The sequence below is a fragment of the Lithobates pipiens genome, unplaced genomic scaffold (assembly GCF_037356315.1).
Source record: "Lithobates pipiens isolate NorthernLeopardFrog02 unplaced genomic scaffold, aLitPip1_a1.2 Scaffold_19, whole genome shotgun sequence".
NCBI lineage: Eukaryota > Metazoa > Chordata > Amphibia > Anura > Ranidae > Lithobates > Lithobates pipiens.
Genome location: NW_027507764.1, coordinates 471,267,169 through 471,292,246, shown reverse-complemented (window position 1 = coordinate 471,292,246; position 25,078 = coordinate 471,267,169). Strand labels below are relative to the sequence as shown.

The 25,078-nt window shown below is 41.2% G+C and overlaps 1 protein-coding gene across 4 annotated transcripts in view; it reads right to left on the bottom strand.

Annotated features, from left to right (window-relative positions):
- TERF1 (telomeric repeat binding factor 1) overlaps positions 1-25,078 on the bottom strand; it is a 59,559-nt gene that overhangs the window by 5,281 nt on the left and 29,200 nt on the right. For 2 of the 4 annotated variants that reach the window (XM_077492872.1, XM_077492871.1), the window contains 3 exons: positions 19,959-20,024; positions 19,753-19,847; positions 10,339-10,424 (listed from right to left, as the gene is read on the bottom strand). In XM_077492872.1, the coding sequence (XP_077348998.1) occupies positions 10,339-10,424; positions 19,753-19,847; positions 19,959-20,024 (247 nt within the window). Of the gene's footprint in view, positions 1-184; positions 1,345-5,112; positions 5,520-10,338; positions 10,425-19,752; positions 19,848-19,958; positions 20,025-25,078 lie in introns of those variants that run through there. The other 2 variants (XM_077492874.1, XM_077492873.1) reach the window with 2 other exon arrangements.

The following is a 25,078-nucleotide window of genomic DNA, read 5'->3' as shown; positions in this document are numbered from 1 at the left end:
GAGTTCCCTGCAGGTAGCTGTGTTGGGTCTGTACATTCTTTAGTCTATGGGCACCGTTGGCCTTTAGCAAAACAATACAGACTCTAATGGAAGAGAAACTATTAAACACTAAAGTTTTACAAAACAGAAAATGAAACATTAACTAAATTTATAATGCCATTAGAAAGCTAGTCACAGATGGAAGTGGCCTTTTTTTTTTCTTGGGGCAGTGATGACCTATACAGAATGTCATGAAGGGTTGAAACATCAATCCTATACCTGAACAGCTTTATTATATTGAAATTTGCATTGAGAAAGGGTCAAGCTCATACAAAAGAAAATAATACATATAAATATTTTCATCATGCGAACAGGCTCATTAGATGACAATTTACAATTCATATTTTGTAAAGTGTAAAGCATTTCGGCAGAATGATATGTACAATAACATATCCAAATGGTTCTGTAAAACAATTAACAATGACTTTTTCAGGAAGATGTCATTCTAGGCATTTTATTAGAATGTGGATGACATCAGTTCTACAGCCACTAGAAACTACAAAGTGTCTTTGTAGTATCTACATGGGTGGCATGCACAAAGTTGATCTTTTGCGTGGCAGTATTGGTGTGAATTAAATTTTTCTTTTGGTCAAATCTACGCAGCTACATATACATTATACAAGTTATGCCACAGATTCTGAAAGAATATGGAGGGGCTCAGATTTACTCTACATTATTAAATAGTTATGTTTTGAATAAATTGATGATTTTGTTGTTTGATAGTGCGAGTGCATGTGGTGAAAAAGCTTGATGAAGATATGAGGGGAACATACAAGAAAAATAAAAAACAGCATTTTTGCTTGTACAGGATTGGATAATAAAATCGGCAGAGCTTCCCCTCAGATCTACAGCAACTGCACTTTCAAGCGCACTTGTAGCGCAGAGAGGATTTGCTTTTAGTAAATCAACCCCATTGTTGTTCAGTTTGTGATCTCATGGACCATAGCATGCCAGGCTTTTCCCACTGCCTTCCAGAGCTTGCTTCACTTCATGTTCATTGTTTCGATGATGCCATCAATCCATCTGGTTTTCCGTTGTTCTCTTCTCCTTTTTCTATCCACGTATCCCAGCAGCAGGGTCTTTTCCAAGGAGTCCTCTCTTCGCATTGGGTGGCCAAAGTATGAGTTTCAGCTTCAGGGTCTGTCCTTTCAATGAATATTCCAGGTTGATTTCCTTCAAGATTGACTGGTTTGATCTTCTTGCAGTTCAAAGAACTTTCAAAATTTTTCTTCAACACCATAGTTCAAAAGCATCAATGCACCGGCGTTCTGCATTCCTCATGTTCCAACTTTCAGTCATAGGTTACTACGAGGAATAAAAACACTTTAATAATAATTATGTTATTATTATGGACTCCATTCTTATGAAATTTTTAAATGTAATGCTTTATTACATGTTGCTTATATGCTTGGGGGGGTTTTCCTATATATTCTCCAGAATTTTGCGTACTATACTTGAATATTACTACTAGGAAAACCATAGCTTTTACTATACAGCACTTTGTTGTTAGGGTGATGTCTCTGTTTGCCATTGCTTTCCTCCCCGAGAAGCAAGAGTCTCTTAATTTCATAGCTACAGTCACCACCTGCCCTGATCTTGGAACCTAACAAGATAAAATCTGTCACAGTTTCCATTTCTTCTCCTGCTAAATTTGCCAAGGAGTGATGGGACCAATTGCCCTGATCTTAGTTTTCTTAATATTCAATTTCAGGCCCGCTTTTGTGCGCTCGCTCCTCTTTCACCTTCATTAAGAGACACCAATTCTTCTTCACTTTCTGTTATTAGTGTGGTATCATCTGCATATCTCAGATTGTTGATATTTCCCCCTACGATCTTAATTCTGGCTTGCGATTCATCGATCCTGGCATTTTGCATGATGTACTCTGCATATACGTTAAATAAGTAGGGTTACAATATACATTCTTGCCACACTCCTTTCTCAATTATGAACCTGTCAGTTGTTCCATATCCTGTTCTAACTGTTGCTTCTTGACTTGCATACAGGTTTTTCAGAAGACAGGTTGGGTGGTATGGTATTCCCATTTCTTTCAGTATTGGCCACATCTTGCTGTGATACACACAAAGGCTTTACTGTAGTCCATAAAGTAGAAGTAGTCATTCTTCTGGAACTCCCTTGCTTTCTCCATGATCCAGCGAATGTTGGCAATTTGATCTCGAGTTCCTCTGCCTCTTATAAAATCTAGCTTGTACTTGTGGTAGCTCTCGGGTCACATGCTGCTGAAGCCTAGCTTGTAGAATTTTCAGCATAACCTTGCTAGTGTGTGAGATAAGTGCTATCGTACAGTAGTTTGAGCATTCTTTGGCGCTGCCCTTTATTGGTATCGGAATCTAAATAGACCTCTTCCAGACCTATGGGCATTGTTGCATTTTTCAAATTCGTTGGCATACTGAGTGCAGCAATTTAACAGCATAATCTTGTAAAATTTAAAATAACTTAGCTGGGGGTACCATCACTTTCACTAGCTTTGTTATTAGCAATGCTTTCTAAGGCCCACTTGACGTCACTCTCCAGGATATCTGGTTCAAGGTTAGTGACTGCAACATCATGGTTATATGGAACATTCAGATCTTTCTTGTATAGTTCTTCTGTGTTGCCATCTCTTCTGCTTCGGTCAGATCCTTGCCATTTTTTATATTATCGTGCCCATCTTGGCACAAAAAAAATAAAAATAAAAAAACTTTCCCTTGATATCTCCAATGTTCTTTAAAAGCTCTCTAGTCTTCCCATTCGATTGTGTGCCTCTAATTCTTTGTATTGATTGTTTAAGAAGGTATTTTTGTCTTCTTGCTATCCTCTGGAAGTCTGCATTTAGTTGGGTATATTTTCCCCTTTCTCCATTGCCTTTTGCCTTCCTTCAGCTATTTATATAGCCTTATCGAATAGCCACTTAGATAGATACATAAGCCAGAAACTAAAAGCATGTGTTTTAATCAGATCATAAATACCATTTACTTAAGCATGATTGTGGTGCATGAAATCACAAAGTTTACCTACCAGCTAGACATTTAGAAAAAAGGAAAAAACATTGCAGCGAGAGAAACATATAGTGACTAATGGCACCCTCTGCTGGCCTTTTCTAAATCGGCAACACCCATTCCCAGCTTATAATAATGGAACATTAAAGTTTACAGAGTAACTCCACTTTTGTTGGGAAAAAAAAAAAAAAAAATTCCCTTGATCTATGTACAATTTTAACAAACTTTGTTGTAGATTCCTACATTTTGTAATTCTAAAGAAATCACTGTGTTTGTCTGTGTCCATGTGGAAAGTGTATCTAAGGGAATGGCTTCATAATTATCAATCAGCTGCTGCACTTGCAGGGTGCAATAAGGACAATTGCAGGATGTGCATCCCTTTAGATGCGATTTCCTATTGGGAGTATCTTACCAAAAACAACATTTGTGTCGCAGGGATGCCCAATATCCGACTTGTATCTTAGTGTAGACTTCTGGAAAAATCAGTGAGCCAATCACACAAGCAGAAAATTATGTTTCTGGGGGGGAATTCTGCACACATTCTGTGTACAGAACACCTCTAGGTTGCCATATTGCATTGAATGTTACAGAAGATTACATAGCTACAGATTACCTTTCCTTTTCAATCTGTCTCCATACAATTGGTGGGTGGAAGCGACGTCAAAACGTCACTTCCGCCCACAGTTCTTAAAGGGCCATTTTTTTTAGCCGATTTTTTAAAATTACATTTTTTTTTTGCATTTTAGTCTAAATACGAGATCTGAGGACTTTTTGACCTCAGATCTCATGTTTAAGAGGACCTGCCATGTTTTTTTCTATAACAAGGGAGGTTTACATTCCTTGTAATAGGCATAAAAGTGACATTTGTTTTTTAAACAGTGAAAAAGTAAAAAAAAAGGTAAAATAATAAAAAATATATATTTTAAACATGCCCATGTCCCGCCGAGCTCGCGCGCAGAAGCGAACGCATACGTGAGTAGCGCCCGCATATGAAACCGTGTGAGTTATCTCCGCGATTGGTAGAGCGAGAGCAATAATTCTAGCCCTAGACCTCCTCTAACTCAAAACATGCAACCTGTAGAATTTTTTTATTTTTTTTTTAACATCACCTATGCAGAATTTTAAGGGTAAATGTTTGTCGCCATTCCACAAGTGGGCGCAATTTTGAAGCATGACATGTTGGGTATCAATTTACTCGGGGTAACATTATCTTTCACAATATAAAAAAAATTGGGCCAATTTTACTGCGGTCTTATTTTTTTATTCAAAAAAGTTTGGTTTTAGTTTTAAAGATGTTATATATCACAACAGCTAAATCTGTGTCTGTAATGCATGTTCAAACCTTAATACCATAAATAATAACATGTTATTAGATTTTTACTCCAGTAGTATATACCGAGTTTGGACCCATTAGTCTACTAAAATGTATTGGAGGTTTTAGTTGACTAAAATACGACAAAACATTCAGATTAAAATACAACTAAAGTAAAAAATTGAATTTTTGTCAAAAGACTGACTAAAACTAAAATCGAAATTTGATGTAAAAAATAAAATAACACTGCTGTATTGTTTTTGAGTACATAACTTTTATTTAAGAATAAAAAGGCGCACCTCCTCCTGTTTTGTTTTTTCTTGCATAGTGTTTAAAGATTCCCCAGCCTGAGATTGGCAGCAAGGCCAAGTGGCTTTTAGAAGACTGATCTTGGTTATGTGCTGGGGATGCCTGCAATCAAATCATCTAGAGAGTTTCCTTAAAAAGGACTGGTGGCATACCTTGGCACAGAAGTGTTATTGTATCCACTTCATGTATGGAACTGTAGATGGGGATGTAGTATTTGGTCTCCATAGGGGTGCCAAGCTATATACACATTGTCATATCTGCAGTGCAAACCCCAGATCCTCAGCTTTGGCCAGATGCTGAGAGAAGAATGGTGAATGAAGGCATTTTAAAAATAGGAACAGGTAGTAATGGGAGCTAAAATGTTTTAAATATGAAACATTTATGAGAACTGCTAAAAGTTTTTTTTTTTTTTTTTTTTTTTTTTTAACAGTTTAACCCGACTGTAAGATACTGAGTACTAAGTATCTTAGTTACTTAGTAACTAAGATACTTTGTATTTTTCCATACTACTCCTTTAAGAACAGTAGTCGTGGGAGAAGGAGGCAGCAAAAGAAAGGCCAAATATAAAAAGGAAGTGTACTATATAAAGAGGGTTGAACATGAAGGAAACAAGTGAAATTTATTAGTGCATTGCTAATATGGTCCAGGGTACATTACAACCATGATTAAAGTGACCCTTTCTTTTGTCCATGCATAGCAAAAGGGTTGTTAAACTCCTCCCACATTCATAGAAGCATGTACCCAATACGCCTTTTTCTTGCTACTGCACTGCTCCGTTTGGAAAGAAAGTCCTGGGTAAGGATGAGGGACGTTAGATCAATGGAACACTCTGGCCTGCTCTTTCACAGGGTCAGGTTTAAGTCTGAATTATAAAAAAAAAAAAAAAAAAAAAAAAAAAAAAAAAAGACAGACAGCCACAAGGATTTAGCCAGAATTACAGTCAATGCTACAGAGTTCTAGGATCTTATGCAGGCCATACACGGTCGAATTTCGAACAAATTTTCTTTTCAAAATCAGAAAATTAGTTTTTTTTGTGATCCCATGATGCCACCATTGATTTTCGAAATTCGGCCGACCAAGCCTTCAATTTCACCTCATGTTGCTACAGAAAAGAATTTTCTTGGCTGGGAATCTTCTTTTCTCTCCGTAAATTTTCTTTTATCTCCGTACATTTTCTTTTCTTATTACATTTCTCGCACGATTCTCCCATCATTGATTAGAAAATCGTTTGTTTTTCAAAAAATTTCCAACATGTCCGATTCCTCAAATTTTATTTCCACACGAAAATCGGCTGTTGCTACAGCCCACTAATGGTGCGAAATTCATACGAAAATTCTTAGATACGATTTTCGAAAGAAAATTCTTTCGAAATTCGAACCGTGTATGGCCGGCATTAATCATCGCCAGTAATGCAAGGATACGATGTGCTTACAAAGAAAGTATACTGTAAGCATATACTGTATAGTAAAAAGAAAATATACTGTAAGCAAGTTGTTTTCATGAGACTTGTATTTTGAGGGAACGTTTTCATATAATTGTAAGAATTTGCAGTGTTAGCCTTGTGTAGCCCTTGCATTTAAAAAAAATAAAAAAAATAATGAATATTTACAAGGTATGCATGTCTTAAAACAATAAGAGCACAGAACAAGCATTACAAGCATAAAAAAATGTAATGACGCCACCTAGTGTACAGCTTGATCAAATCATACCTAAAAGTTCTATGATGGAGTATTGCTTTCCATCAAGCTGAGCACTTAAAAGCTTAGGCATTTATGATGCCATGCTCAACGGCACTCGTAATCCTTATGAGAAAACCTTACAGTCTTAACTGACAGCCCATTAACTGCTGCTATTGTAGTCCTGAGTCTCTTTCACTTGTAGAACTTCAGAACAGGAGAATTTGCAAAATGAACAAATTCAATAGAAAAAAAAAAAAGTACAGTTACCAGGATACAGCACAATGAAAGAAGCAGAAAGTAAAGTTGATTTCCCTAGGTAATTCTTACTACAATTTAGAAGATTTTTAACATTTTGAAAGAAACTAATCATAAACCAATTCATGCAGTCAAATGTCTTACCGGAAATACTAATGAGATTTTTATATTATAATATATAGCAAAAGGGAGTAAAAATTTCCAAATTGGGCCCAAAGTGTTTCCAAATTGGGCCAATTTTGTGTGGCCACCATTACTTTCCATTACTGTCTTAACCCTCTTGGGCATGGAGTTCACCAAGAGCTTCATAGGTTGCCACTGGAGTCCTCTTCCACTCCTCAGAGCTGGTGGATGTTACAGACCTTGCTCTCCTCCACCTTCCATTTGAGGATGCCTCACAGATGCTAAATATGGTTAAGGTATGGAGACATGCTTGGCCAGTCCATCACCTTTACCCTCAGCTTCTTTAGCAAGGGAGTGGTCATCTTGGACATGTGTTTTGGGTCGGTATGTTGGAATACTGCCCTGCAGCCCAGTCTTTAAAAGGGGTGGAAGGGGGGGGGGGGGGGGATCATGCTTGGCTTCAGCATGTCACAGTACATGTTGGCATTCATGGTTCCTTCATTAAACTGTAGCTCCCCAGTGTCAGCAGCACTCCTGGATCCACAGAGCATGACATTCCCACCACCATGCTTGACTGTAGGCAAGACACACTTGTCTTTTTACTCCTCACCTGGTTGCTGCCACACACGCCTGACACTATCTGAACCAAATACATTTATATTGGTCTCATCAGACCACAGAACATGGTTCCAATAATCCATGTCTTTAGTCTGCTTGTCTTCAGCAAACTGTTTGCGGGCTCTCTTGTGCATCTTTAGAAGAGGCTTCCTTCTGGGACGACAGCCATGCAGGCCAATTTGATGCAGTGTGCGGCATATGGTCTGAGCACCGACAGGCTGAACCCCCCCCCCCCCCACCCCTTCAACCTCTGCAGCAATGCTGGCAGCACTCATATGTCCATTTCCCAAAAACAACTTTTAGATAGGACACTGAGCACAGGCACTAAAAACTTCTTTGGTCGACCATGGGGAGGCCTGTTCTGAGTGGAACCTGTCCTTTTAAACCGCTTTATGGTCTTGGTCATTGTGCTGCAGCTCAGTTTTAGGGTTTTAGCAATCTTCTTATAGCCTAGGCCATGCAACAATTTAATTTAACACTCCTGCTCCCCATTCACACCTGAGACCTTGTAACACTAACGAGTCACATAACACCGGGGAGGGAAAATGGCTAAATGGGCCCAATGTGGACATTTTCACATAGGGGTATACTCACTTTTGTTGCCAGTGGCTTAGACATAAGTGTGTTGAGTTATTTTGAGGGGACAGCAAATTTACACTGTTATACAAGCCGTACACTCACTACATTGTAGCAAGGTATAATTTATTCAGAATTGTCACATGTAAAAATTTAATAAAATATTTACAATAATGTGATGGGTGTACTCACTTTTGTGAGATAGTGTACATACACACAAACACACACAGAGGTTTATTTAACAGTGAGAGACAGAATAACAAAAATATCCAGCAAAACCGTTCAAAAAAGTAATAAATTGTTTTGCATTTTAAAGAGAGAAATAGGGGATCAAATATGTACTTATCAGCAATATTTCTGTCTCCCATGTGTCTTCTATACAGGTAATGAGCACTCTTAAAAAGGGAGTGCTCCTAATCCCAGCTTTTTACCTGTATAAAAAGACACTTGTCCACAGAAGCAATCAGATTCCAATCTCTCCACCATAGCCAAGACCAAAGAGTTGTCCAAGGATGTCAGGGACAAGATTGTAGACCTACACAAGGCTGGAATGAGCTACAAGACCATTGCCAAGCAGCTTGGTGAGAGGGTGGCAACAGGTGGTGTGATTATGCAAAAATGGAAGAAACACAAAATAACTGTCAATCTCACTCAGTCTGGAACTCCATGGAAGATCTCACCTCATGGAGTTTCAACGATCATGAGAACAGTGGGGAATCAGGCCAGAACTACACGGGAGGATCTTGTCAATGAGAGAGGGAAGGCAACAAAGGAGTGGCTCAAGAAGAAGCACATTAAAAAGGTCTTGGAGTGACCTAGCCAGTCTACAGAACTTAATCCCATAGAAAAAAATGTGGAGGGAGCTGAAGGTTCGAGTTACCAAACATCAGCCTCGAAACCTTAATGACTTGGTGAGGCTCTGCAGAGGAGTGGGAAAAAAAAATCCCTCTTGAGATGTGTGCAAACCTGGTGGCCAACTACAAGAAACGTTTGACCTCTGTGTTTGCCAACAAGGGTTTTGCCACCAAGTCATGTTTTGAAAAGGGGTCAGATACTTATTGTCACTCATTAAAAATGCAAATCAATTTATAACTCTTGAAATGCTTTTTTTCTGGAGTTTTGTTATTCTGTCTCTCACTGTTAAAATAAACCTACCATTACAATTATAGACTATCCCAGTTGAAGTCACTGGAAGTGATGTAACGCGTAGGATACGGAGACCGGAAGAGACGCTCGCACCAGAGTGGTCGATTTGAACTGTTTTGCTGCTAATGCTGCCTATTTACCCCATTTCGTTTGTGAGTAATTTTAACCTTTTAATAAAGTAGTGATTTTTAAAACACATACTACACTATGGTTGCTCTTATACTTATTCTCTGAGCTATATTGGAACATCTTGCTGGAGTATATTGTGACGGAGATCTGAGAGGGATCCCCTGAGGCCCCCCCTTTCCTGGGACTCCTGGTATATCCAAGAGGAGGCTGCATATACGCTATATTTTATATAGCGGGAAGGTAATTACCCAGTGTGCACACTTATGCGTGGAATCACTTATGTGGAGGAAGAACCTCTGAGACATTTCTCAGCACAGAATCACTTTAGATGTTTATGTGACATCATCACGGGACTGTGTTCACGTCATTATCAGCTGGATATAGTCCAATTTTTTGCACTTAGCACTTTCTGTTTATGGAGTTTTGTTCTATAGCTCGATTATTATGTTTTTTATTAATATTTTGTGTTACACTAAGCACTTTGTTTGCATTTTTTTGCACTTTATTATTGTCACTAGTTTGTGCTTACGTAGCCAGTAACTGTTTATATTTCAGTCACTTTGGTTTTGCTATGATGCACTCAGCACTCTGTCATAGAAGTCTGATTTATAGTTAGACCACTGTATGTGGTTTTGCACTTAGCACTATTTTTATATCATAGAGATATAAGTTGCACTTGGGATTGTGACAGTTATTATTGTGTACACACTGTTGCAGGTACTATTGATAGAAGAATTTCTTCATTAGGATAAGAGTTCTCCCTTACTACTTTACCATACTAGTTTGAATATATACCATCTGACATATCTCCATCTGAATAATTAGCTCTATAACATTTTCGTGTAAGGTCCCATTTTTTTGGAAGCGCAGCACCACCATTTTTTCTTTTAGTCTATATACATGAGCTGGTGTCTCATGGAAGTGCTTGCGGCATCCACTAAATAAGAACATTCCTCACAAATCCCATTGAATATTTACAATTATAGACCGATCATTTCTTTGTCAATGGGCAAACGTACAAAATCAGCAGGGGATCAAATACACTCTCCCCCCCCCCCCCCCAAAATAAATTTATATAATATATATATATATATATATATATATATATATATTAAAAAAAAAAGATACACACACACACACACACATATATATTACCTGTTTTTTCCTGTTTGTTCCAGAACCAGAAGGTTTTCCAGGCTTTGTGGGCAATATGTTTTCTTGATTTTCAGTACTCTCTTTTTCTGTGTACACAAACATTTAAACATTAAAATGTATCTAAATCCAAGCATAAAGGAGCTTCCTGATGACATGGGTATCATGAAATGCAATGAGGCTGTGCGACTGCCATTGTTGATGTCACTACCGGTTGAACCTTGGGCATCACTTCTGGCTGCTGGAATACACGCCGCCTTCGAAGTACACAGAAGGCAAACAGTGTGGCTGGATATGTTGGTGTGAATGTTAGCACCAATAAATGTAAGTGTGCATTTGTCTTTTTAAATATTGGAGGAATCATTTCATCAAAATTACTATACTATGATCCTTTATATCACTTCTTTTGGGTCTGTTTAAAACTTTATATGAGAGAGAGGGGTATCTAGAGAGCTTGGGTTGGTGAACCCTTGATACCAACGACAGGATCTCCTGATGGTTGGTAAATAAGAAGTTGGATATATTTAAAGACATGCTTTGTATTGATGGTTGGGGAGTGTGCATTTTACACACCAGATTTGGTGGAACACTATAGGAAGAGTTTTATAAGCAGCACATATCTTTCATCACAGTGAAAGGATATTGAAGATCATGTTAATACAGATGGGACTTTTATAAAATTGGGTTTTCGGATTTATGTACTAATGATTATATAGTAGAGACAAACTTTTTAGTTTACAGTGTTATATATTGAAAGCGTGTTCATCACTTTAAAAAGGGGCAGCTGCACTTGTTTATGTTTATCATATACTGTAGATTTTTTTTTTTTTTTAAGTCCAAAATAGAGATTTATTTGGCATCACAACTTATCACTTTGATATCTTTTCTAAGGCTGCTTCTGTGGAAACAGAAGACTGCTCACCTTTAGGCTGGGTTCACACTGCTGCGGGGGGAGATCCGGATGTGATTCGCACCGCAAATCACATCCGATCTCCGTAGCGATGCGAGTTCAGCCATACAGATAGTATGGCTGAATTCGCATCGCTCCCGCAGCAAACTCGCACGGGACCCTTTTTTTGGTCCGCAACAGAATCGGATCGCATAGGGGTTCACACCATGCGATCCGATTCCTGTGCGAGTCGGCAGATCGCACTGCGATATGCAGACGGATCTGGGGGTGTCATTAACATATCATTGACACTCCCAGCCGTCCGCATAGGGCAGTGTGAACTGCCGGCGGGAGTAATGCGATGCGGGAAAACGCCGCGGATTCGCGGCGTTCCCGCATCGCAGCGGTGTGAACCCGGCCTAAACCTTAATCCTTTCTCCATCCCCCCCCCCCCCCCCCTTTTAGGCAGTGCAGTGCCCTCAATGGAAAAGTCAGGACCCAAGCCTGGAGGGTAAGCTAAAGAGGCCCTTTTGCTATCCCTGCTATCCTTGTCATCAACAGTTTCCATGTGGAACAATATATTACCCATAAAGTCTCAGATGCGGTAGCACAGAATTCCTCTCTAGTCAAAAAAGCGGCGCAGATGAAACTTGAGTAGGGCAGGGAGTCAAAACAGGGGAGACTAGGACCCTGTGGGGAGAGGCCAACACCCTATCCAGTTAATTAGCTGACTGAGCCTGTGGGGCCCTTCAAACCATCATCTTTGATGATCTCTTGTGCAATTTGCCATGTGCGGTGCTAGGCTGCAGGAGGCTCAGGTGCAGGGCCGGACTGGCCTACCGGGAAATTTCCCTGGGGCCGCTTTGATCTGTGGCTGCATGCTGCGGGAGCGCTGTGTGTCATGGTCGGAGCTGGGTCTGTGTTGTCAGCAGCGCTGTTACGGTCCCGTCCCCCTAGACCGGCTCGTGTCATACGGTAGTAGAATGCATCTGTATTCCGCCTATCACACGAGCCAGTCTAGGGGGGTGGGACCTTGTAACAGCACCGCCAACAGATCCATCTCCGACCGTGACACACAGTGGGCCCAGGGCAGGCAATGGTGAGTCTGCATTCATAAGCACAGTTGGCTGCCATTATGGGCAGTGGGGCTGCCATTATGGGCACAGTGAGGCTGCATTTGATGGACACTGGTGAGACTGCATTGATCTGTTGTATCATGTCTGCCCAGTCTTGGACCATCTCTTGTATCATGTCTGCAACATAGGATGCATTAAGGTGAAAAAACACGGGGGTTTACAATCCCTTTAATGATTTCTTCACTGCTTGAGGGACTTCCACCAGAGTTTGTAGGGCTTTCACCTGCCCATTCCAAACTGAGAGCATGAAGTATTGAAGGTGGCGCATGCGAAACTGAGCCCACAGGACTCTGGGAATAGACTCCATCAGGTGAAAAAATGTTCAGACATTTTATTGAGGATTGAGGATTCTGGTACAGAGCTGATGTTATAGTTAGGATTTTCTCCTTGGTTAGGAAAATTTTGTTCTCTGTAGAATCGATCCTGTAGCCTTGGAACGTCAATTTCTGAGTTGGCTGGAGTTGAGATATTTCCAGGTTTATTAGCCACCCTAATTTCTGCAGATGGTTGATCGTTGTATTCAAATATTGTACTACTTCTTCCGCTGAGCCCCCAAAGATCAGGTCATCCAGATAGGGGATGATCTGTACGTCCTACGTTCTTAACACCAATAAGGCCACTACCATGACTTTGGGGAAAATACGAGGTGCCAAGGCAAGGCCGAAGGGTAGCGCATTGCACTGGAAGAACAGTGTCTTTCCTGATCCTTTTACCGCAAATCTTAGGAATTTTTTTGATTCCAGATGGATCTGGATATGCAGGTAAGCGTCAAATAAGTCAAGGGAGACCAGGAACACCCTGGGAGACAGAAATTCTTACTGTGTAGATAGATTCCACCTTGAACTTCTTGTACCACAAACACATTCACTTTTTTCCAAGTTCAGGATTAATCTGAATTTCCAAGGTTTTTTCCCTCATAAATACGTGGGAGAAGCCACCTCCTGCTTGAATCTGCGGAATCAAGGTTAATCACCTTTTGGCAGAGCACATCTTGTAACAGATATCATAGCTGAGGACTTTGTTTCGGCTCTTGAAAGAGTTGCCATGCAAAGTCTGGGGGTCTGTTGCAGAATTCTATCCTGTATCTGAACTCTATGAGGTCCAGGATGAATTTGTTGCTCATGATCGATTGCCAGGGTGCAAGGAAGGACCCCAGTCTCCCTCTCACCAGGCAAGGAGAGTCACTGGGGGTTCTCTTTAGTGTTGGCTAAAAAGAAACTTTCCCCAGTCCCACTGTTTTGCCATTTTTTATTTTGATCCTGCTTCCTGGGATCTTGAAACTTGTGGCCGCTTGAAGGGACGAAAAAATTTTTTTTGTCATTTGTTTTCTTGGAATGGGGAAACCTTTTTTCCTGTCTGCAGTCCTCTCTAGGACCGACTCCAGTTCTTTACCAAACACCAGTTCCCCTGAAAAAGGAAGTGCACACAAGCTTGACTTAGAGGAGACATCCTTGCTCCATGATTTGAGCCAAATTGCTCTACTCGCTTAGTTTATAAGCGGCGTAGATCTAGCTGTAAATTTAGCAGATTCCGTGGCACATCCACTATGTAAGCTACAGCTTTATTAAGAGTAGGAAGAGCGTCCAGAATTTCATCTTTTGGTGTGTCACTTTCCAGCAGTTGGCACAATTGTTTCAACCAGAAGTCGAACCACACTCGTAGTGGCCAGTACTGGTTTAAAGCTTACGGAGCAAGCCTCCCATTGCACGTCTGAGGCAGCCCTCCGCTTTCCTATCCATTGGGTCCTTCAAAACTCCCAAATCTTTGAAGGATAATTCTGAGTTTTTGGACACTTGTCCCATAGGCCGGTGTCCTCTTTAAAAGGAAAAAAACCCTGCTTTTTTGGTTCTTTCCATTCCCCGAGTATCATGTCTTTTATTCACTTCTAAACCCAGAGTATCATAAATGGCCTCCAGTAATCCCTAGAGTTAGAACTTTCTCCCAGTTCTTCCAAAGTTCCCAGCTCCGGAGTAGCGCTGGAAGTTCTAGGTAGAGGCTCTACCCCAGAGGTGCCTACTTAGTTTGGAAATATTGCATAGTTACATCCATCTCTTTCTTAATTGTTTTTAATAAACTTTTGAAGAGTAAACCAGTTTTGTTTTTGAAGATATCATCCAAGCACTCCTGACAAAGCCCTTGTACACACGGTCGGAGAATCCGTCGGAATGTGTCCTATCGGACCGTGTCGTCGGATAATCCGACTGTGTGTGGTATGCATCGGATTGATTCCGTCGGACCCAATTTTCCAACATGTTGGAAATATTTCCTGACCAACTGGGCTGGTCGGACATACTCCGATCATGTGTAGAGAATTTTGATCGGACCAAGTGCCACGCATGCTCAGATCAAATTCCTACATCAAAGCTATTGGCTACTAGCCTTGAATGTAGTCCCATCGTAACGAAATTACGTCATCACGTTCTGAAAGATCAGATTTTTCACTAACTTTGTCCGACCGTGTGTATGCAACAGTTTCGGACAAGATCCGACGGACATAAGCCGACGGATTTGGTTGTGGAAATCTCCGACCGTGTGTACAGGGGCAAAGACTTTTCTTTCAGCTGGAAGACATTTTCTTCTTACAGGCTGCACAATTTATTAATATTTTTTTTGGTATTTCACCTTTTGTCTCTCTCTGTCCTTATCCTGCACAAGAAAGGACACAAGGAGAAAAAAAACCAAAGTGCTTTTATCCAAAACCTACCTTAAGGGGGGAGTCCAAAACATAAGCCCCTACTCAAGCAAGCAGGCTTGAAGCCACCACCAGAAGGAGAGAGACAAAAAGGTGACCCAGCAAAACAAAAAACACCATATTAGAGTGGAAAACGGCAACCCGATGTATACCACCAGTCACAGCCCCCTATTTCCTTATCTTAGGGCGGGAGTCCCCAGATGCCACCAGACCTGCATTGGCACCAACAGCCCCCTCCATGGTACACAGCCTGGTAACAGAAAGATGGCACCCGATGCTGCCTCCTCCATGCCCTTAAGTCCTGCAGGGAGAATCCCGGCCTGACACTGTGGATCTGGTGCCGCATTAGGGATCAGAAGAGGTCCTAGGGTGTTCCACAGGCTCAGTAATCTCCAGGCCGTCAGACAACTTCCTGCCGGCCCGACGTCACTTCCGTGCGTCGGTCATGACATCATTCATCGGTGCCCGAGACACCCACAACGGGGCATCCAGCAGAGAGAGTACTGCATGGAGAGCAATAAAATATAAATATAATCAGTGCGCTAATATAAAAACTAAAAATCACACATCTTCCCACGGTTTCTCTGTGCTGATTTGATGTATATCCAAAATCAATAATAAATAATTAAAGTAATGGTCAAGTGCAGCTCCGTTAATGAAATATTGGTAAAGTGCTACAACCAATAAAAGACTGTATGCAATAACAAAGTATCTGTATATATCAATATAGGAGCTCAATAGACTGAGTCAGACCACAATGCACTGTTGGGACCTGTAGTCCAGAGGAAAGACTCTGCTGTGTAATCATGAGCTTTTGAACTACATTCCCTATAGAGGTCCCTATAGAGATGGGGAGCTGCAATATCCCTGGCATGGGTAATTTTGAGATAATAAGTGACTACCCTCTACCTGCGGAGTTCCCATAAGAAGCGATTTGGAGAAATTGATCATCATTTGCACACATTATAAGCGCTTTTGCCTGACACGAGAGTGCTGGGCAATACCTTTGGTGAGTTTTCTATACAAGGGGGGCACGAGCACCAAGGGTGCGGTGGAGGCTTCACACTTGATGGACACTTGGCTACAGAATGTTTAGCTTGAATTAATCAATCTTTGAACTATTGTCACCATTGGATTTGCTGCTTTTTCTTGATTGAAGATTTATTGAACTCACTTTGGAACCACACATTTTTTTTTTTTTTTTTTTTTTTTTTTTTTTAGAGCACTATTTGTCTTTGTGTTCATTTTTTATTTTTCACGTTGTCACTTTTACACAGCAATACTATTTGTGCGATTTGTATGAGTTTTCTGACTGCATATTTCTATTTGATTGTCATTTTTTGTTGCTATTTCATCATTATTTATTGTTGATCATTTTTGTATGCACATTTTTTCACGTTGGGTATTATAGCACACTGATATTCAACAATGTGGATTTTGTTTAGCGCCACTAGGTGTTTTAGTTTGCATTTCAAGTGTTAGATTTGCCTTCTTTCCACCTTCTGATAAATACATTTAATTTTTTAAGTGGCAGCTGGAGGGAGGGGATATGTGAGCGCTGTGATGATACACCAATTGGGAGGTCATTGAGGGTGTGTCTCAAGTTGTTTGTAAAGTATCTGTATAAATATATACTGCGATAATCCAAATAAACAAAGTATTTGTGATCCCTAGATGATGCCTTAAGGCGAAACGCGTCGGAAGAGGTTTGCTGACACCACTGCGTTGCCAGAATTTTAACGTACATGCTTTTTATGTCTTCTCACATGTTTTTTTATACAATGGTAATACACTATGTGGCTCCATTGCCTCTTTTTTGGTATATGTAACCTGGGAGAGACTCGCAGTGTATACCTGGCTACTATATTTCAGATAAAAAAGGAAGGGGTATTCCTGCGCCAATAGAGGAGCTCCTAGCAAGTGTACGGATGCACACACAGGGGGAAATATCTGAGCCCACAAAAAAATGAATGGTTAAAGAGGTAATGGTGCGCTATACAAAATAATATATAAGATGAATGGGAAATCCCTAAGAACAAGGTCCTTTACTATAGATACAATAAAGATAGCAAACAAAGTGATATTGAGCAATAATAAAACTTAGGTATAAACGGATAAAGTCATTCCTAACAGAGGGTGTCTCATAATGGCATGTGAAGTATATAAAAATAATATAAAAAAATAAAAAATGAATCCAAAATTACGGTTAAAAATAGACCTGCGTGCTGGAAAATAAATATTAAGGTGCTAATATCCAACATGCTATCACACAGTGAAAACAGTGCATATACTCAGTCCACTAGATAAGCAGCACTGAGAGTGTGAGTAATTAAATATTAATGCATGGAGAGCGGCGTCTGCCATAGGCCTCCATACAGCATTTATAAGCATGGTGAAGCACACTTCCCTGCTAGATATCAGCAGCAGTCGCCTAGCCATCCCCCTAGGAAGGACTCCTGTGAGTACCCAAACCTCCACTGCCAGAAGCTATCCCCCACTTGGGGATACTTTCTGCAGACCAGCTCAAAAAAAGAAGGGGGAAGGGGGACCCCTGAGCTTTCCATATCTTTTAGGCAGCAAAAAAAAAAAAAAAAAAAAGAGAACCTTATACGGCTGGCCTCCCCAGGTTCACTGCCCCTGTTTTGCAGAATGCTGCAGCAGGGAAACCCCTGTCACCTAGCACAAAGGCCTGCAGGAAAAAAATTCACAGCGTGAAGATTGCTTCTGCCTGGCTGGAGGAAACAAGAAATGAGGGGGTATACTGTGAATGCTTTAAATAATGTGGTCCCATGCTAGGGGGAGGAGACCCTCTCTCGTAGCCGTCCTGGAAGATGACTTGGGAAAACGTGTTAGAAAAAAAAAATCTAAGGAATTCCAAACTTTCAGAACAAGCGGAATTTGAATCGGGCAAAAATTGATTAACCGATTCAAATTCTGTGTGAAGAATGCTGGTTGTTAAGGATCAGGCCAGGAAGCCAGCCCCCGCGTCCTTAACAACTGATTACTCATCAGCTGTCAGTGAGTTTCCCCACTGACAGCTGAATCTAAAATAAAAAAAAAATAAATAAATAAATAAAAAAAACATGTGTGGGGCCCCCGCTATGCATACTAGGCCACATGCCCTCAACATGGGGAGGGGATGCTTTGGGGCAGATTGATGGTCTACTTCGGGGGGACATATTTTTGTTATTTTTTAATTGAATTGTCAAAAACCTGTGTAGTGTGTTTACTAACTTACAGTTTTTTGATAAATTGGTAGTAGTTTTTTTTTTTTTTTTTTATTCGGCATATTTTTTTATATTCAGCTGTCACTGAGGAATTTAACTGACAGCTGATGAGTCATCGGTTTTTAAAGTCACGGCGGCTGCCTTCCCGTCTTGCTCCTTAAAATCCAGCTAGTTTTCACACAGAATTTGTCAATCAATTTTTGACCAATTCAAATTCCAAATCGTTCTGAAAATTTGGAATTAGTTTGATAATACAAAAAATAAATAAATAAAATCTTCATTTTTGCACTTATCCAAAGTGGCATCAAAATCGCATCTATATGATGCAGGTGCGGCTTTCCCAGAGTTTACATTGGGGTCTATGAACTTCAAGTCCCATGAAAGTTGGACCAAAGTAGTGCAGAAACTACTTTGAAGTTGCAGATATGAACAGTAATCCTAGAGAAATATGAGATGCGAATTGTCTGGGGTGCAAAGTCGCATGACAAGTAGCACAAGTGTGAATGGGGCCTTATCCATATCCTAATCATTGAATAAAGGACTTTGTTAGAACATTTTGGTTTATGATAACCAAGCCCAGAAACCACAGAGGAGGGAGGAAGGAGGAATGGTGGAATGATGTAATTTTGGATTGTTTTTTTGTTTTTGAGGCAGCGTAGGCCAAACAGTTTCCTACTTTTTTGGAAAAACAACATAAAATTGGGTGAATGATATTAGCGTTTACAGCCATTTACTTTTATGGTAGGCTATATGCAGCACCTGCAAAGGTGTGGGAAATTTACAATGGGCATGTACAACGTTGTAAAATGTGTTCACATTGGGCCAATTTGGCATGCGATTTAACACGCCAAATCAGTGCCTATAGCACCATCTGAATCGTTGCGACGCCCACTTTGCAGCACCGCACCGATTCACAAAAGTAGTTCCTGTGCTACTTTTGGCAACTTTCAGGGTGATTTGAATAGGCATCTGTGCATGAACCCGCACAGATGTCTGTCAAATCACCTCCAAAGCAGACTGCATTGTCGGTTTGAAGTCGTTCAGATTCAGATTTCAAACCCGCATCAGTATGAACCTGAGCTTAAGGTCTGTGTGCATGAACCCTAAATATTAAACAGGTACCTGCTGTTTGTTTTACTTTTAAGGCTGGGTTCACACTACTGCCAATTGAATGCAGGTTTCCTCGCATCCTTCACATAGCAGGAGATTGTGACTGGTTCTCTATGGAGCCGGTTCACACATCTCCACAGCAGCTCCAGAGTGAATTGACCAGAAGTCATGTGTGTCTTTTGGTCCATTTCGGGTCCGAATTTAGCCCAAAATTCAGGTTGAAAAATCTGACCTGTAACGGTAAATGGGGACGCACCGAACCCCCTGCTGTGTGCCACTGCAATCTCTATTGGGAACCCAGTCTTAAAGTTTAAAATAGAGTACAGGTTCACTTTAAAAACTTGTATGAAGATCTTTACTTACGTAGGTTGGGCTTTTGCAACATCCTGCTGATAAGGACTGGTTTATCTGGATGCCATGGTGTGCCCAGTCCTAAGGAAAATAATCGTCTCTGAGGCCTGTAACAAGAGTCACAGCCAAAAGTTAGATGTACTGGAATACCTTGGCAGCAGTTCTTTAATAAAAAAAAAAAAAAAAAAAAGAAAGAAGAAAGTTCATGCGTTTCTTACCTCTCCGTTGTTTTATCTACCGCCTGCAATTCTTCTTCCACTGGTTTATCAGCCTCTTCTTCAGAACTAGTCAATAGGAAAAGTAAACTTATTTACAAAATGTTTGGACATAAAGAATAACTAACTTTTTTTAGGTTTGGATAGAATGGAGAGGGATTAGAACACATGTCAGGCTTGAACTGCTGTCTGTGTCTGTTAGGGAGAACAGCCCTCTCTATTTGTCCTGGTGATCATTATCAGCAAAAGTGAAAGTAAAAGAAAATCAAATTTTAAGTGATAATCAGAACAGGAATAGAGGGGTAATCTGCCAATGGAGACTTTAGTTTTGGTAACCCTGGTGATTACCAGAGATTTCACACACTTTGAAGGGATTTCCTCTGACTTCCGGTTTTGGTTATGGGTCAGAAAGTTAACCACTTCCTGCCCAAGGCTGGCATGTGACATCCTGGATTTTAAGTGGAGATATCTGAACGATGTCTGCAGCTATGATCATCATCCAGATATCATTTTTATTTTTTATCCCTGCATCATAAAAACAAATCATAGCAGCTGTTCAGGCGGGGGGAGGGGGATATGTCCCCTGCACCCCCCCACCGGTCGCACTCCGGAGAAGGAATTCACCGGCAGCAGAAGTTAACCATAGAGGAAACCCTGGCAGTCTCTATGACCTTCGGAGGTCCCCGATGCGATGTTATGATGCCACGTCTGGCAGTTGTAAACACTGAAAAGGCTGGAGATTTATTTTTTTTTGTTTTCTGTCTAGGAGAGATGTGGGGTCTTATATCACCCCACATCTCTCCATAAAGAGGACCTGTCATGCCCTATTCCTATTACAAGGGACGTTTGCATACGTACGTCACACCCACATTGGTAAAACAGCAGTGAGACCTCACATGAGGTATTGACACGAACGTTAGAGCGAGATCAACAATTCTAGCCTAAGCCCTTGTACACACGGTCGGAGATTCCGACGGAATGTGTCCGATCGGACCGTTTTGTCGGATATTCCGACTGTCGGGTCTACGTCGGACTGTTTCCGTCAGAGTATCCGACGGACCAAAATTTTCCGACAAAATGCTTCGATCGGACATACTCCGATCATGTGTAAAGAATTCCGATCGGACAAAGTGCCACGCATGCTCAGATCAAATTCCTACACCAAAGCTACTGGCTACTAGCGTGAATGTAGTCCCGTCATAACGAAATAACGTCATCACGTCGGAATCTCCGACCGTGTGTACAAAGGCTAAGACATCTTCTGCAACTCTAAACTGGTAACCTGTAGATAAAAATTAAAGTGTCGCCTATGTGAGACCAGTAACCGGGCAGATAAATCCCATATCAATCATGGCTGGGAGAACTAGAGCTGCTGTTGTATGAGGAGAATTTAGATTTTGTGGGAATTTCAAAGACTTGGTTTAAAAGCTCCCATGATTGGCTGACAACCATTCAAGGGTATTGCCTATACCACAGAGATAAGGCGAGGGGTATGCCTGTATATCAAGAATGATGTACAAGTGAATGTGAGGGACGACATCACTAATGGAGCAAGGGAGGAAGTAGAGCTGCACAATTTTTTTTGCTTAGAACAAAGATCACAATTTTTATGGCAGAACATCATCTTTCACATTTGGGCTAACTTTACGTTTTATTTTTTTTTATTAAAAAGTGTATTTAAAAAAAAAAAAAAAAAAAAATGCATTTGAAAGACCGCTGCGCAAATACAGTATGGGAAAATATTGCAACAACCAGCATTTTATTCTCTAGGGTCTCTGCTTAAAAAAACAAAAACAAAAAAAAAACATATATAATGTTTGGGGGTTCCGAGTAATTTTCTAGCAATAAAATATTGATTTTAACTTGTAAGCAGCAAGTGTCAGAAAAAGGTTTAGTCTTTAAGTGGTTAAACTTCCCTCACGTACAGACGAAGTTCATCCCTTTGATCCAAGAATGAAACGTTATTTTCTTTATAGTTATCCAAGATGTTGTGATAAAACTTGGCAGGCTGCCTGGATTTTTTCAGGCGTCAGAGAACTCTGCACTTGTTACCGTATTTATCGGCATTTAAACACACACAGGTATATAACACGCACATTAATTTTAAGAGGGAAGTTTCAGCAAACAACTTAAATTTGTGTATTGGCATATAACACGCACACGCTATTTGCAAGCGATTTTCATGGTGAAAAAGTCAGTGTTATATGCCAATAAATACAGTAGATAAAAATCGAGAAATGCCGTTTTAAGATCGGGAAGGGAAAAGAAATCGCAATTTTAATTATTAACGATTAATGTTGCAGCTCTAGGAGGTGAAATCCTTATGGGTAGACCTTCAAAAGGGAGGAAACCAAGGGGAAAGTAATACTTGGGAGTATGCTATAGGCCCCCTAATCAGAGGGAGGAGGGGGGGGGGTGGACCTCCTATCACAGTTTGGAATACCTACAAGGATGGGAAGTGTCATAATGGGGGATTTTAATTATCTGGACATAGACTGGACTAAAGGAACCGCGCATTCATCTAATGCCACGTACGCACGACCGGACTTTCCGGCAGACTAGGTCCGACGGTCTTCCCGAATGACTTTTCAGCAGAGTTCCGACAGACTTCTGAATGAACAGACTTGGCCACGCACGAACGTCCATTCATTTTAAACTAGGGATGCACCGAATGGGTTTTTGGTGCCGAAACCGATACCGAAAATGAAAAATACACTAGGCCGAAAACCGAAACAGCACCGATACCGAAAATGACTGTTTTAAAAAAAATATTTTTATACAGAAGGTGGCCAGAGACTGGGGACACGGTACAGGAGGTGGTCAGAGACTGGGGACACGGTACAGGAGGTGGTCAGAGACTGGGGACACGGTACAGGAGGTGGTCAGAGACTGGGGACACGGTACAGGAGATGGTCAGAGACTGGGGACACGGTACAGGAGATGGTCAGAGACTGGGGACACGGTACAGGAGATGGTCAGAGACTGGGGACACGGTACAGGAGATGGTCAGAGACTGGGGACACGGTACAGGAGATGGTCAGAGACTGGGGACACGGTACAGGAGATGGTCAGAGACTGGGGACACGGTACAGGAGATGGTCAGAGACTGGGGACGTGGTACAGGAGGCATCCCCCATTGCAGCCAGTGTGCCCCATTGCAGCCAATGTGCCCCATTGCAGCCAATTGCAGCCAGTGTGCCCCATTGCAGCCAGTGTGCCCCATTGCAGCCAGTGTGCCCCATTGCAGCCAGTGTGCCCCATTGCAGCCAGTGTGCCCCATTGCAGCCTGTGCACTGTGTGCAGGGAAGAGAGCCGCCTCCGCCGCCTGTTTGATCACAGCGCCGGGAACATCACAGCTTTCATTTCAATAGCTGTGTGTTCCTGGCCGCGCGCCGTCACACGCAGCCCCTCCCCCTTGTCCAGGCACTTTGATAGACAGATCATCCGTCCAATCCTGCGGATGATCTGTCTATCTAAGTGCCCGGACAAGGGGGAGGGGCTGCGTGTGACGGCGCGCGGCCGGGAACACACAGCTATTGAAATGAAAGTTGTGATGTTCCCGGCGCTGTGATCAAACAGGCGGCGGAGGCGGTTCTCCTGCGCTATACACCCCCCATGATGGGCGTCACCAGGGGCGAGGGGCGGAGCCCCGTCCCCCACCCAGGCCACGCCCCATTTTCGGCTCCATTATCGGCCGTTTTTCTCTTTCGGCAAATTGCCGAAAAGGGCATTTTCGGCGGGCCGAAATTTCGGTGCATCACTTTTTTAAACGTTATGACGCAAGACGGGATTAAAAAAAGGAAGCTCAATATCCAGTATTTGGTCTGTTGGACCAGCATACAGACGAAAGGTTTTCCCGATAGGAATGGAGTCCATCGGACAGATTTGAAACATGTTCCATTTCTAGGTCCGTCGGATTTATAAAATGAAAAACAACTGGATTAGCCCACACTTGATCCGATTGTCCGACGGACCGATTCTGTCGGACCTAGTCTGTCGGAAAGTCTGGTCATATGTACGTAGCATTAGGCTCGCAGGATAATTTTATGGGTCAGATGGTAAATGCACTAACAAGAAGCAAAGCGTTACTAGACTTACTGATTAATAACAAAGCAGACTTGATAGAGGATGTGGAAATACAGGGCAATTTAGAAAACCGCAATCACAGATCAAATAGTTTCAGCATTAATCACACAAATTGGAAACACAAGGGTAATACAAAGACACTGAATCTCAAAAGAGCCAACTTCCCTAAACTGCACTCCTTGATAGAAGATATTAAAAAGGGATAAAATTCTAGGAACAAAGAACACGTACGAAAAATGGGAGTGCTTTAAGAGCATATTAAATAAAGGTATTACAGTTAGTAACTCTATAGAAGAATTATATTTGGAGGGGATTTATCTTTTAAAACTGTATGCACCGACGCATATGCATTTGGAAGGGGGGTTATGTCCCTCTTCCTTTTCTTTAGCATGTATGTTCGTGCATGTACGTTTTTAACGTAATACATACAGGTTTTATATATTGCACATAGATGCGTTTTGATTTATGCTTCATACTTCACGGTTTTGGTATGTATACGTTTTTTGTTTCACATACAATTAAATGCCAATTTTCATGTCAGAATGATATGAACACTCATTGATTGAGGACATCTGTAGTTTCCATCACAATTAGTGTTCTACATGATTCAGTCTTGGATTATTTTGATGCGTATGTATGTATGCATGCATGCATGCATGTATGTATGTATGTAACCAGTATGTATGTAACCAGTATGTATGTGTAGCTCTTTAGCTATGATTAAGCGCCTGTTGGTGTGAAACGCGTCAGTATACGTGTTGGTACATGTTTTGGACCTCTGTCTTTTATAAAATAAAAGGTGAATTTTTGGAGTGCACATGTCCAGCATACTTTTCATGCTACTACTGCAAATAGAGCCAAGACACATCTCAATTCAGAGACAGCTGATACAAAGAGGTAATTGTCTTAGAGTGGCGATTTGTTTCTAAGCAGTGGTTTCAGCGGGGAGCATCGATAATTTCAAAAAACTATTAGATAGGCACCTAAACGACCACAACGTACAGGAATATACAATGTAAAATTAACATAAAAGCACA